The sequence below is a fragment of the Saimiri boliviensis genome, chromosome 2 (genome assembly GCF_048565385.1).
Source record: "Saimiri boliviensis isolate mSaiBol1 chromosome 2, mSaiBol1.pri, whole genome shotgun sequence".
In the NCBI taxonomy this organism is placed as follows: domain Eukaryota; kingdom Metazoa; phylum Chordata; class Mammalia; order Primates; family Cebidae; genus Saimiri; species Saimiri boliviensis.
This window is the reverse complement of record NC_133450.1, coordinates 146601532-146615531: the sequence shown is the minus strand read 5'-3', so window position 1 is coordinate 146615531 and position 14000 is coordinate 146601532. Positions and strand designations below refer to the sequence as shown.

The 14000-nt window shown below is 44.8% G+C and overlaps 2 protein-coding genes across 20 annotated transcripts in view; one reads left to right on the top strand and one right to left on the bottom strand.

The window, feature by feature from the left end:
- The window catches only part of RFK (riboflavin kinase), a 224068-nt gene that overhangs the window by 146651 nt on the left and 63417 nt on the right, over positions 1–14000 (bottom strand). For 10 of the 17 annotated variants that reach the window (XR_012516535.1, XR_012516519.1, XR_012516523.1 and 7 more), the window contains one exon: positions 11583–12787. The exons of 1 other annotated variant lie outside the window; for it this stretch is intronic. The gene's annotated coding sequence lies outside the window, so the exon portion shown is untranslated. Of the gene's footprint in view, positions 1–9814; positions 9901–11582; positions 12788–14000 lie in introns of those variants that run through there. 6 more of the 17 variants (XR_012516521.1, XR_012516531.1, XR_012516527.1 and 3 more) reach the window with 3 other exon arrangements.
- PCSK5 (proprotein convertase subtilisin/kexin type 5) overlaps positions 1–14000 on the top strand; it is a 467438-nt gene that overhangs the window by 425516 nt on the left and 27922 nt on the right. For all 3 annotated transcript variants that reach the window (XM_074394654.1, XM_074394653.1, XM_074394655.1), the window contains 4 exons: positions 634–717; positions 2695–2890; positions 7588–7805; positions 9696–9932. In XM_074394654.1, the coding sequence (XP_074250755.1) occupies positions 634–717; positions 2695–2890; positions 7588–7805; positions 9696–9932 (735 nt within the window). The remainder of the gene's footprint in view (positions 1–633; positions 718–2694; positions 2891–7587; positions 7806–9695; positions 9933–14000) is intronic.

The window sequence follows — 14000 nt, the reverse complement described above, 5'->3', positions numbered from 1 at the left end:
GCCAACATGGCAAAACCCTGTCTCTACTAAAATACAAAAATTAGCCAGGTGTGGTGGTGCACACCTGTAATCCCAGCTACTCAGGAGGCTGAGGCAGGAGGATCACTTGAGCCTGGGAGGCAGAGGCTGCAAGTGAGCCAAGATCATGCCACTGTACTCCAGCCTGGGCTACAGAAGGACACTCTGTCTAAAAAATGAAAACAAATGATCATCCAGCAATAGAAGTGATCACCTTTTACTCAAAAACTCATTTACGATGCATACACACAAAACAAACTTACTCCCTCCCATTTTTAACACACAAAAGAAGTAATCATCTGTTAGTTTAGATATCCTCACAGAATTTGAGCCTGTCTTGTAAGATACCACATATTAATGTGCTATCTTTCTTGATAATCAACTGCCAATCGAATCTTGATAATCAATTGCAAACGAAGGCGTAAGAGAAAAAAAATGAAGTCTACACAATGGCAATCAGCCAGTGCCGACAATCAATCAGTTACTGTACAATCAAAAGGATTCCATTTGGGGCAGGAAAAGAGATTAGGTTACCCATGAGATCTTTTTTTAGCACAAGAATCCTACGCGCCTGTTCAAAGGAGAAGTCTGAACTATTGTTTCTTTCTCATGCAGATATTTTGAAAAAATACGAGGCTTGTCATCATTCTTGTAAAACCTGCAATGGATCTGCAACCCTGTGCACCTCATGTCCCAAAGGTTAGTATGTTGTGTGACAGAAGATGGCAGCAGTCAAGCCAATTCATTGAAACTCACAGGTAGTAGCCTGGGCAACATAGTGAGACCCCACCTCTATAAAAAAAATTAGAAATTAGCTGGGCACAGTGGCATGTCCCTGTAGTTCCAGCTACTTGGGAGGCTGAAATGAAGGATTGCTTGATCCCAGGAGGTCAAGGCTGCAGTGAACCATGATCATGCCACTGCACTCCAGCCTGGGTGACAGAGCAAGACCCTGTCTCCAAAGGAAAAAAAAAAAAAAAAAAGTTTCTTTTTTTTTTTTTTTTGAGGCAGAGTTTCGCTCTTGTTACCCAGGCTGGAGTGCAATGGCACAATCTTGGCTTACCACAACCAGCACCTCCTGGGTTCAGGCAGTTCTCCTGTCTCAGCCTCCTGAGTAGCTGGGACTACAGGCACGCGCCACCATGCCCAGCTAATTTTTTGTATTTTTAGTAGAGACGGGGTTTCACCATGTTGACCAGGATGGTCTCGATCTCTTGACCTTGTGATCCACCCGCCTCGGCCTCCCAAAGTGCTGGGATTACAGGCGTGAGCCACCGTGCCCAGCCAAAAAAAAAGTTTCTTAATGTAAAGGCATGAGGAAGAGGGAGGGAGGAATAAGGGCAACAACATAACAACTTGATAACTTATCAATTGCTTCATCATCTATAAAAACAAAAATCACATATACATAACTTCCCTGAATTAGGGGAATCTTTTACTTAAATGGTACACTGAAATAAAGAATGTTTAAGTGGGCTGGGCGTAATGGCTCAAGCCTGTAATCTCAGCACTTTGGGAGGCTGAGGCAGGAGGATCACTTGAGGCCAGGAGTTGGAGACCAGCCTGGCCAACGTGGCGAAACCCCATCTCTACTAAAAATACAAAAATTAGCCACATGTGTTGGCACATGCCTGTCATCCCAGGCTGCTCAGGAGGCTGAGATATGAGATCACTTGAACCTGGGAGGCAGTGGTTGCTGTGTGCACTCCAACCTGGGTGAAATGCTGTCTCAAAAAAAAAAAAAAAAAAAAAAAAAAAACACTATTTACATGATCATTATAAAGTCCATGTTGAAATGTACAATGTTAATAATGGGATCTGATACAAAAGCAAAAAAATTTACCATAGGCAAGCCACGACTGTAATCATATTAAATATAAAAGGTTATACTCAAAAAGCTAAAGCATTTTATTAGAATTCTGGGTTTGAATCTTCTGTTAAAAGGAGAATTGGGTGGAAGAGTTGTAACTATGGGCTGGGTGTGGTGGCTCATGCCTGTTATCCCAGCCCTTTAGGACGCCAAGGTGGGTGGATCACCTGAGGTCAGAAGTTTGAGGCCTGCCTGGCCAATATGGTGAAACCTTGTCTCTATTAATTACACAAAAATTAGCCAGCATGGTGGTGCACGTCTGTAGTCCCAACTACCCAGGAGGCTGAAGTAGGAGAGTGGCTTGAACCCAGAAGGCAGAGATTGCAGTGAGCTGAGATCGCACCAGTACACTCCATCCTGGTAGACAGACCAAGACTCTGTCTCAAAAAAAAAACAAAAACAAAAACAAAAAACGTTGCAGCTATGTTAGTGTCCTAACAAGACGGGGTTTGGGGAAGCAGAATATTAATAGATTCTATCAAGCTGGGTATGTACAGCTGCCTTACACCAGGAAGACACAGACAGGGTGTTAATAAGACTGATCAGCTGGGCAAAGGGAAGCCCCATCATGATCTATACCTAATATCTGGAGAAAAGGAAAGAAACAGGAAAAGCCTCTTGCTGTCAAATTACCTTTCTAGAAATGTAACTCATCCTGGAGGACTTAGCATCACTACTAAATATTTTGGTAAGCCTGAAATAAGTGCCTGGATACTTTGGTCTTTGGAAAGGCTAAAAAGGCCATGTCCCTGCATGGAGAAACACATAATGACTAGTCCTGTCTTCCCTCTTCCCTGGATTTCTAGGTGCATATCTGTTGGCTCAGGCCTGTGTTTCCTCCTGTCCTCAAGGCACATGGCCCTCTGTAAGCAGCAGCAGATGTGAGAACTGTACAGAGACCTGTGCCGTCTGCTCTGGAGCCAGTCTTTGTGAAAAGTGCCAGATGCAGCCTGGCCACCCTCTCTTCCTCCATGAAGGCAGGTGCCTCTCCAAGTGCCTGGAGTAAGTTTCCTTTTTTCCTTTACTTCATGTTTGTAATCACTCTCCTATGGTCCTTTGGGAGCAATTCCTTCTTATTCACCAAAAAACTCCTTGGCTCTGTGAGTGCCCACATAAATATCCTCTGTTGACTGCTGTGGGCCACAGCAGACTTACGTGAGGCCAGATGCCCACTTCTCCTTTGTGACTATTTTATGCGTATACTTTTACTTTTATGAAACATATGGTCAGGGGCTGGGTGTAGTGGCTCACGCCTGTAATCCCGACACTTCAGGAGGCCAAGGTGGAAGGATCGCCAAGAGTTTGAGACCAGCCTAGGCAACATAGCAAGACTCAGTCTACAAAAAATTTAAAAATTAGCCAGTGGGTGCCTGCAGTCCCAGCTACTTGGGAGGCTGAGGCGGGAGGATCCTTTGAGCCCAGGAGTTCAGGACTGCAGCAGTGAGCTATGAGTGTGCCACTGCTCTCCAGCCTGGATGACAAAGCAGGACCCTGTCTCTTAAAAAAAAAAAAAAAGTTCCTTTCCCATCTTGTATTAAGGAACAACTGTTGTCAGTCTTTTTTCCCCATTACTAAAGTAAGACTGTGATGTGAGTCTCTTCTACAGGTTTAAATAGGTGAAGCATTAATTTTAATAAATAACACCTGCTTAGTTGTTTATTAATTCCTCCTGGTTTCCTTGGTCTCCTGGTTTATCATTGCTTTACTCTCCCTATCAATGGTCCCACCTCCAGAATTTACATAAGAAGAAAGTGAGAAATAGCAAATGAAAGGTCCGGCAAGAAACTTTCAGCAATAAGCAACAGAAATGCCAAGTAAAATGACTGAGACACAGCAGGGTGTACTATCTCGCAAACAAAAAGGTTGGAAGTCCAGCACTGGTCACTTCAGCGGCCAAAAAGCTCCTCAGAAAGCCGTTTTTCTGTTTTGCTCTTGTACCTTAGTTCGTCAGCTCTGACTGGCGCCGATACTGAGCCCACACCATCTGTCTCCACTCTGGACCCTGTCGCCCCATGCAGCCACGACCAGGGCCAGGAAAGGCGACGTTTCCCTTTGTGGATCCCTTTCTTGAGAGAAAAGAAAATTTCTGCAGACCTCCCTTCTAATCTCAATAGCAAGAATGCATCACTAATACCTCCCTAAATCAATCTTTGGCAAAAAGAATGAAAACATAAGGACTGGACTGGCTTAGGCTGAACAAGATTCACCCCTGAACACCCAAATCAGAACTCTGACAGCCATGAAGAATGCAGAGAGGGAGGCAGAAAATGAATTTGGGGAAGTAACCGGCAGTGTCTACTTTAAGGAATTAGAATTCTCATCTGCCCTCTTATTAGAAGAATTTGATTTAAACGACACCCGTTTCTTAATGACCTATTTTTTTTCATTACTGAGACAGACTCTGTGGAGTATAAACTGTGGTATTTGCACTCAAAAAGCGTCCAATCTAGTGTAGAAGCCAAGCATATTCAGTTCAATAACACAGATCCTATTTAGCACCAACTAGGTATAAAAATTGATACTGATACAATATCAATGTATTATATTGTGTATGTGTAGCTCAGTGGAGTATATTTCTCTACCAACAACTGATATTGGTATTGATATTGATATGGAAAGCTAAGTTAAAACCAAGTGAAGGAAGTCTGAGTCTGCAAAAGCCTTACAATCCAGTAACAGAGATTTATATCAGTCAGCATCACACTTCTCAGGGCCTTAATATACAAAGAGGTAAGAGATTCTCCAAAGGAAAACACATTTTAAATCACCTTATTTTTAATGCTTGCAATGTCCAGGTATTGTGCTAAGAGCTTTAAATGTATGATCCCATGAATTCTCACAAGAATTCTCTTATCCACATACTATTATTTTCCCTCATTTCATAGATGAAGAAAAGAATATCAGGCTTGATTTTATCCATCAAATACACAGTATGGCCAGAATTTGAACCAAACATCTCTGGCACTGAAGTCCAGGTGCTTAACTATCACTCAATGCTGCCTTCTTGTACAATTGAGTATTTTTTTAAATCACAACTTTATTGAGATATAATTCACACACAATTCACCCCTAAAAGTGTATAATTCACTGGTTTTTAGCATATTCACAGAGTTATGCAACCATTACCACAATCAATTTTAGAACCTTTTCATCAATCCAGAAAGAAACCCTATACCCTTTTAGCTGTTATTCCCACTTTTTCCATTTCCCCAGCCCTAAGTAACCACTATCTCTATAGATTCACTATTCTTGGACATTTCCTATAAATGGGCTTACATAAAATGTGTTCTTTTAGCCAACCGTGGTGGCCATGGTGCACAGCTATATTCCCAGCTATCAGGAGCCCAAGACTGGAGAATTGCTTGAGCCCAGGAGTTCAAGGCCAGCCTGGGCAACATAGCAAGACCCTACTCTGAAAACAAAAACAAAATATATAAAACCAAAAAGACAAAACACGGGTATTTTATTGTTGTTGTTGTTGTTGTTGTTGTTGTTTTGCAATCCACTTTTTGACTTAGCATAATGTTTTCCAGCTTCATCCCCAGCTGGGTACTTGAGCTTGAGGGTCACTAGCTCTGGAAGGATTTTGTCCAGCAGAGAGTGGAGGAAGGGTAGCAAAGGGTCAGAGTAAGAGAACCCGAGTGACAAGGCAGGTCAGGAAAATCCCAGTCCTCATTCCCTAGCAACCGAGCTCCGCCCCACCCAGCCAAATCAGCCAAGTGTTTCAATAAAGCAAAGGTGAAGGTCAGGGATCTGCTTACCAGAGTCAGTCATTGCTTTCTCAGTGGTAGGATTGAACTCCTTGTCATTATTATTGCCTTATTTATTTAATCATTACCTTTTTCAACTCCCTCTTGGATTCTTTGAATATTCCAGGAATTGCCAAAGCATTGAAACAAGGAAGAAAGATGTATTTTGCTTTACTCCAGTTAGCTGATTGCTCAACAATTGTTTCCGCCACGCCTGGGTTGAACCATTCTCATGGAACAATGGGACACTATGAAGATATACAGCCATCAAGAGAGTCTGTATTTTTTTTGAGCAGTAGGAAAGTTACTAGCGTGGCCTAGGAATATTGCCGAATTACAAGCATATGTCGTCCTGTTATGGGTCGGATGATCTGATTATGGCAGAATCCCTCATCTTTGTGTTTACAGGGAAAAAAAACCAACAACAGAAGATACAGAGTCTGAGGAACATATAATATCCAGTTTATCTTGGGAAGCTTTATTGCTGTTTCTAAGAATCACACTTTGGGTGTGATCCATCCTAGAACAGCAATAACATTTATAACAGGAACATAACCTGCAATGACACACCATCCAGATATTCAGAGTTATTTGTAAGTTAGCAAATATAGTATTTGTTCATGAAAAAAAGCGTGTTTTTTTTTTCTTTCTTTCTTTCTTTTTTTTTGAGATGGAGTCTTGCCCTGTCACCCAGGCTGGAGTGTAGTGGCATGACCTCGGCTCACTACAACCTCCGCTTCCCAAATTCAAGCGATCCTCCTGCCTCAGCCTCCCAAGTAGCTAGGATTACAGGTGCCTGCCACCATGTCTGGCTGGTTTTTTGTTTTGTTTTGTTTTGTTTCAGTATCTTTAGTAGAGACAGAGTTTCACCATGTTGGCCAGGCTGGTCTTGAACTCCTGACCTTGTGATCCACCTGCCTCAGCCTCCCAAAATTCTGGGATTACAGGCATAAGCCACCACACCTGGCCAAAAAAAAAATGTTTTAACAGTAATATATATCTTTTTTTTTTTTTTTTTTTTTTTGAGACAAAGTTTCACTCTTGTTGCCCAGGCTGAAATGCAATGGCTTGATCTCTACTCACTGCAACCTCCGCCTCCTGGGTTCAAGTAATTCTGAAGCCTCAGCCTCCCAAGTAGCTGGAATTACAGGTGCCTGCCCCCACACCCAGCTAATTGTTTGTATTTTTAGTAGAGATGGGGTTTCACCATGTTGGCCAGGTTGGTCTCGAACTCCTGACCTCAGGTGATCCACCCACCCTGGCCTCCCAAAGTTCTGGGATTACAGCCGTGAGTCACCCTACCCGACCCACTGTAGCTTTTTTAAATCTTAGTAACAACTTTTTGGTTTTTTTTTTTGGTTTTTTTTTTGAGACAGAGTCTCTCTCTGTCACCCAGACTGGAGTGCAGTGGCACCATCTCCGCTCCCTGCAACCTCCCCTGCCGGGTTCTAGTGATTCTTCTGTCTCGGCCTCCATATTTTATATAGGCATGCACCACAATGCCCGGCTAATTTTTGTATTTTTTAGTAGAGATGGGGTTTCACCATGTTGGCCGGGATGGTCTCGATCTCCTGTCCTCGAGATCCACCCGCCTCAGGCTCCCAAAGTGCTGAGATTATAGGCGTGAGCCATCTGGTCTGGCCAGTAGCTATCTTTTGAAGGAATAGAATGGGAGGCAGGTTTGCCCTAAGCACTTCCCAGTTTGACTTTTCCCTTTGGCTTAGTGATATTAGGGTCCCAAGATTTATTTTCCTTTCACAAGAATAATGCCTGTCCTTTTCCTTTCATTTTTCTGAGTGTTCTTTTTCACTTCCTCATAAATCCGTGGATGCCTCTCAGCTGACAACAGCAGAAGCCCTTTTGTTTTTAGCCCTAATTCCTTTCCCCCAGGAATGAATCACTTCTCCAGCAGGTCAGCTTCTCCAGCTGTGCTCTCTCTTCCTTCCACAGGGGCTTCTATGCAGAAGACGGCGTATGCGAACGCTGTAGCTCTCCTTGCAGAACGTGTGAAGGAAATGCCACCAACTGCCATTCTTGTGAAGGAGCCCTCGTCCTGCACCACGGAGTGTGCCAGGAAACCTGCCCTGAGAGGCACGTGGCTGTGGGGGGGGTGTGCAAGCACTGCCCAGAGATGTGTCAGGACTGCATCCATGAGAAAACATGCAAAGGTACCTGGGAGCTTTCCATGGGAGAGCGAGGCTCTGCTGAGCCACCCGGTGGGGCTGATTATCTGAGGGTAGATGGCAAAGAGCTGCGGGAACCATTTGCCCTACCTTTCCCAAAAGGTATGTCTCTGTGCCTGTCATCAGAGAAATTGAGGGTGAGATACACCCTTTTCTTTACGGATGCTGCAAGCTAAGACAAGCAAGAGCCCTTTTCTGCATGATTTCTTACACACTCACATGTACGCACAGGTGTGCAAGTGCTATCCTAAGTGCTAGAGATACAGAGAAAAACTTAATGTTCCCTTTCTTTTTGTTTTTTGGGTTTTGAAATGGAGTTTCACTCGTCACCCAGGCTGGAGTGCAATGGTGAGATCTCAGCTCACCGCAACCTCTGCCTCCCGGATTCAAGTGTTTCTCCTGCCTCAGCCTCCTGAGTAGCTGGGATTACAGGTGCATGCCACCATGCCCAGCTAATTTTGTATTTTCAGTGGAGACCGGGTTTCTCCGTGTTGGTCAAGCTGGTCTCTATCTCCTTACCTCAGGTGATCCACCTGCCTCAGCCTCCCAAAGTGCTGGGATTAGAGGCATGAGCCACCGGGCCCAGCTGTTCCCATCTTTTTGAACATAAAATCTTACAGACTGCTAGTAAACCACAAAACACAGAAGTAGCTAGAAAATTGAAATTGTTTGGCCAGGTGCGGTGGCTTATGCCTATAATCCCAGCACTTTGGAAGGCAGAGACGGGTGGATCACCTGAGGTCAGGAGTTCAAGCAGTCTGGCTAATGTGGTGAAATCCCGTGTCTACTAAAAACAAATATACAGGGCTTGGTGGTGCATGCCTATAGTCCCCACTACTCGGAAGGCTGAGGCCAAAGAATCACTTGAACCGGGAGGCGGAGGTTACAGTGAGCCGAGATTGCACCATTGTACTCCAGCCTGGTGTCAGAGCGAGATTCCTCAAAAAATAAGAAGAAAAAAATAAAAAATAGGCCAGGCGTGGTGGGGGCGCCTGTAATCCTAGCTACTCTGGAGGCTGAGGCAGGAGAATTGCTTGAACCCAGGAGGCAGAGGTTGCGGTGAGCCGAGATCATGCCTTTGCACTCCAGCCTGGGTAATAAGAGCAACACTCTGTCTAAAAAGAAGAAAACTACAATTGTTAAAAAGGGTAAGGAAAAAAAAAAGTTTGGCCAACTATGACTGAGATGACCACTCTGGCTATGACCAAGTTTTGTTGTTTTTTCCCTCAGGAATTATATCCCCCAAAAAGCTGTTCAATTTTCTCTCCAGAATAATAATACAGACTGATTTAACTGGTGCTGCCCTATCCAAATTGTTCTCTTGGTGTGACCTCAAGTGTTTTCTAGGATTCCCTCCAAAGTAAGAAAATGAACACAAATAAAATAAACCCACAACGTATTCTTCACACTGATCAAACCTTTATGCATTGTGGTACCTGAACAATGAATGAAAAGTTAACTAATCCAACCATTCCTGAACTGCTTTCTGTATTGAACAGAGTGTGAAGGTCTCAATACAACTTTTAAAATCTCAATACAACTTTTAAAATCTGTTCATGCTTTTTGGGTTTTTCGAACAATACCGCCAGCCTCTCAGCCATCCCCGTCTTCTGCAGCATTGCAATTTTTTGCACCTCCAAAGGGCAGACCATTTCACTGTGTAAGTCCAGCACCATCTAATATGGTCACCATGTGTAGCCTCCCCCTATCAAGCCAGGGCTTGTGAGATATCAAGTCTATACCCTGGCAGGTGGGGGAAGGGTAAGCATACTCTCAGGTCAAATCAACTAGAGTGCTGAGCGGGGAGCTAGCCCACTGCAGAAACAATGAATTCCTTTCCCCCGGAGGTAACTTGCTGCTTCCTGCTTTCACCAGAGTGCATGCCTGAGTTCTTCCTGCACAATGATGTGTGCCACCAGTCCTGTCCCCGTGGCTCCTATGCGGACTCACGCCGCTGTGTCCCCTGCCATAAAGACTGCCTGGAATGCAGTGGCCCCAACGCTGACGACTGCGAGCTCTGTCTTGAGAGTTCCTGGGTCCTCTACGATGGGCTGTGCTTGGAGGAGTGTCCGGCAGGAACCTATTATGAAAAAGAGACTAAGGAGTGCAGAGGTAAAGACTTCTGGGATTCAAAATAGGCTCCAGGGTTTGCACAATTCCAGCCCAGGCCCAGGCCCAGGCCCAGAGCTGTCATCTCAATCTTTTTTTTTTTTTTTTTTTTTTTCGAGACAAGGTCTCCCGTTGCTGCCCAGGCTTGAGTTTAGTAGTACAAACATGGCTCACTGAAGCCTCCGTCTCTTGGGCTCAAGTGATCCTCCCACCTCAGTCTCCAGAGTTGCTGGGGATATAAAGATGAGATCTCAGAATGTTGCCCAGGCTGGTCTAGAACTCCTGGCTTCATCAAGCAATCCTCTACGTCGGCCTTCCAAAGTGCTGGGATTACAGGTGTGAGCCACTGTGTCCAGCCCATCTCATCCTTTACCCCCTCACTCAAGGAGTCATATTGTGAATCAGTTGTAAATTTTCTTTTAAATGAATTGCTCATAAGCTTTGTACAGGTAACTTATATTAGTGACAAATCACATGGACCTTCCTCACCACAGTGGCTATGAACTGCTGATCAAAATAACATTCTCATATGAAGATTTACAGCAGAGAGGAGGAATCTTCAAAAGCCACCCAAGACTTTTCTTGAAATGTTAAGCCATTGAAAGTGTATAGCACAAGCAAACTGTGTCACCATAAAGGACTTTCTTGGTGCCTCTTGTCTTTCTCCATGGTTTTTGTTTTGTTCTTTGTTTTTTGAGACAGAGTCTCACTCTGTCGGCTCGAGTGCGGTGGCATGATCTCAGCTCACTACAACCTCCGCCTCCTGGGTTCAAGCAATTCTCCTGCCTCGGGCTCCCGAGTAGCTGGGACTATAGGCACGTGCCACCGTGCCTGGCTAATTTCATATTTTTAGTAAAGATGGGGTTTCACTATGTTGTCTAAGCTGGTCTCCAACTCCTGACCTCAAGTGATCCACCCACCTCAGCCTCTGAAAGTGTTGGGATTACAGGCGTGAGCCACTGCACTTGGCCCATGTTATTTGTTGTTGTTTTTGAGATGGAGTCTCTCTCTGTTGCCCAGGCTGGAGTGCAGTGGCATTATCTCAGCTCACTGCAGCCTCCACCTCCTGGGTTCAAGTGATTCTCCTGCCCCAGCCTTCTGAGTAGCTGGGACTACAGGCATGCACCACCACACCCACTAATTTTTGTATTTTTAGTAGAAATAGGATTTCACCATGTTGGCCAGGCTGGTCTTGAACACCTGACCTCAAGTAATCTGCCCTCCCCACCTCCCCCTTATGCTTTAACTCCGCTTGAAACATTTGCCTCTTATTCATTATCAAGGGACAGAAAAATAAGTTATGCATTACTAGAATTCTCTAGCAAGTGAGAGAAACGTGTGGTCAGTGGGCTTTTTCAGAGCCCCAGGATCTACTCCGGTTAGGCAGCCAGCAGCCCCTCACCCCTCTATGTCACCCCCAAGCAAACACAAGACAGATGTCTGCTGGCAGTTCCCCTAACAACCACGAGAGCAAGAGACTGACCTTCCACTGAGAAACCCTGAGACACCCACGCCCTAGGACATACTCAGGGGAAGGTTTTTGGTAGGACATGAAGCTGTGTCTCAGTCCCGAAGGCTTTCTGCTCTAGCCTTGTGATTCGGATACGCCTTTTTGTGTTTTATATGAAGCATTATTTAGTGTTAATGTCCTACCTGCTCACAGGTGAAAAAGCACAAGGCTGTGCCCACATGCAGAAGAGGTGGGCATTCGCGGGTCTGGGGATGGCTTCTGGGAGGTGAGAGACTCAGCCACAGGCCTTCGACGCCATCTTGCCTGTGTGAGGGCAGGAAGTGAGGTTGAACTTCCGGCCTTTCTCTGATGTTCAGTAATGAAAGTAATTTACCATACAGAGAGCGTTACAGGTGTCAGAGCATGTTTTCTTAATTTACCTGATTTAATTATCTTGAAAAAGGCGCCTGGTTGCTCATTGAAATCACCTGGGCAGCCCTAAAAACCACAGATGCCTGCACCCAACATTTTAATTCCTCCTCCCACCCCCAGCAATTCTGATGCTTAGCGTGGGTTGAGAGCCACTGAGGTATATGGCAATTTTCTCCATTTTCCTGAGAAGGAAATAGATGCTTTAAGAAGCTAAGCACCTGCTCAATGTGACCCCAATAGTGAGGACAGAGTTGGAAACTCACTTGACGTGTCTCCCTACAGTGTGATTGCACTTTGTACCAGACCAAAGCGGGAAAAAGGAATGTGGTATTGGAAGAAACACAGAGACAACCTGAGTTTCCAGAGAGATGACACAAAGAACCCGATCTGAAAATTAAGATTTGGTGAGGTGTAGAAAAGCATTTAGAATGAAGCAATCTCAGCTGGGGACGGTGGCTCGCACCTGTAATCTCAACACTTTGGGAGGCCAAAGCTGGAGGATGACTTGAGTCCAGAAATTTGAGACCAGCCTGGGCAAGATAGCAAGACCCTGTTTCTTAAAAAAACAATAATAATATAAAAATTAGCCAGATGTGGTGGTGTGCACCTGTGGTCCCAGCTACTCAAGAGGCTGAGATGGGAGATCGCTTTAGCCTGGGAGGTCAGTGCTTCAGTGAGCCATGATCACATCACTGCACTCTAGCCTGGGAAACAGAGCAAGACCCTAGAGCTAAATCAATCAACCAACCAACCAATCAATCAATCTCTAAGCAGGATCTTCTCTAAGAAACTCAAGGACTTTAGATCCATTCTGATCACCCAGATTATCCCTTAATAGATTGAGTACAGACACCTCTAAAAGTCCCATACCTTTCCTGAGGCACTGGGGCAGAAGTAGCGAGGCAGTGGCTGAGGTCCTGGGTTCAACTGCAGATACTATGTAGCGTAAGTGACTCAGCATCTCCAGCCCAATTTCCTGATTTAGATAAAATGAGAGGATAATATAAACAATAATGATACGATGCATCTGTTCACCCAGGGAAGGCTTACTGGGGGCCTGCTATGTGGTCTTTCAGGCCTGGGGAACAGCAGGGAGTGAGACAAACAGAGTCCCTGCCCTCATAGAACTCACATTCTATTAGGGAAGACAGGCACTAAAGACCATAAGCCAAGGGCAAAAATAAGGCAGAGGGGCAGGACAGGAAGATAGGCAGAATGGAGATAAAACTCAAGGTGTCTTAGAAGATTTCATTGAGAAAGGGAGGAAGCAAACACTGTGTGCATCTGGGAGAAGAGAATTCCAGGAAGAGAGAACAGCAGCTACTAAAATCCAGAAATGGTCAGCCTGGTGCAGTGGCTCATGCCTGTAATCCCAGCCCTTCAGAAGGCCAAGGCAGGAAAATTACGAGGCCAGGAGTTCAAGACCAGCCTGGGCAGCAAAGTGAAGCACCATTTCTCTCTTTTTTTTTTTTTTTTTTTTTTTTTTTTTTGAGGCAGGGTCTCACTCTGTCACCCAGGCTGGAGTACAGTGATACGATCACAGCTCACTGCAGCCTTGACCTCCTGGGCTCTGGTGCTCCTTCCACCTCAGCCTCCTGAGCAGCTGGGACTACAGGCACACATCACCATGCTAATTTTTGTGGTTTTTGTAGAGACTGTTTCACCATGTTGCTCAGGCTGCTCTCGAACTCCTGGGCTCAAGCAATCCACCCACCTTGGCCTCCTAAAGTGCTAGGGTTTCGGGCATGAGCCACTGCACCCGGCCCCCATCTCTAATTAAATTTTAAAAAAGAAAAGAAAAAGAAAACCTAGAGGTACAAGTGAATTGTTATTTATCTTTGTCTAACAAAGACTTATTGAGTCCTGCTATCTGCCAGGTCCTCTCACAGGCACTATGTATGCAAAAATAAATGCAAAAGGGACCTTTATTTGTCAACAGACAATTAAATACGTTCCTACAACTGCTGTACTCGTGATAAGCTCAAGGTATTCCAGAGGTGAGTGGAGGATCATAACAGGAGGTGTTACAATGGTGGAAAAGGTGCTGTTACAGAATGGCTTGTTATTATTTTGCTGCAGTTTGGGTAATTATAGTGAGCCTTACTAATATTTCTGAGGTGGCTGTTGCAGGAAGGCACTCCTTGGATACCACAGAGAAAATAAAATAATTTTCTCTCATTTTGCAAAAG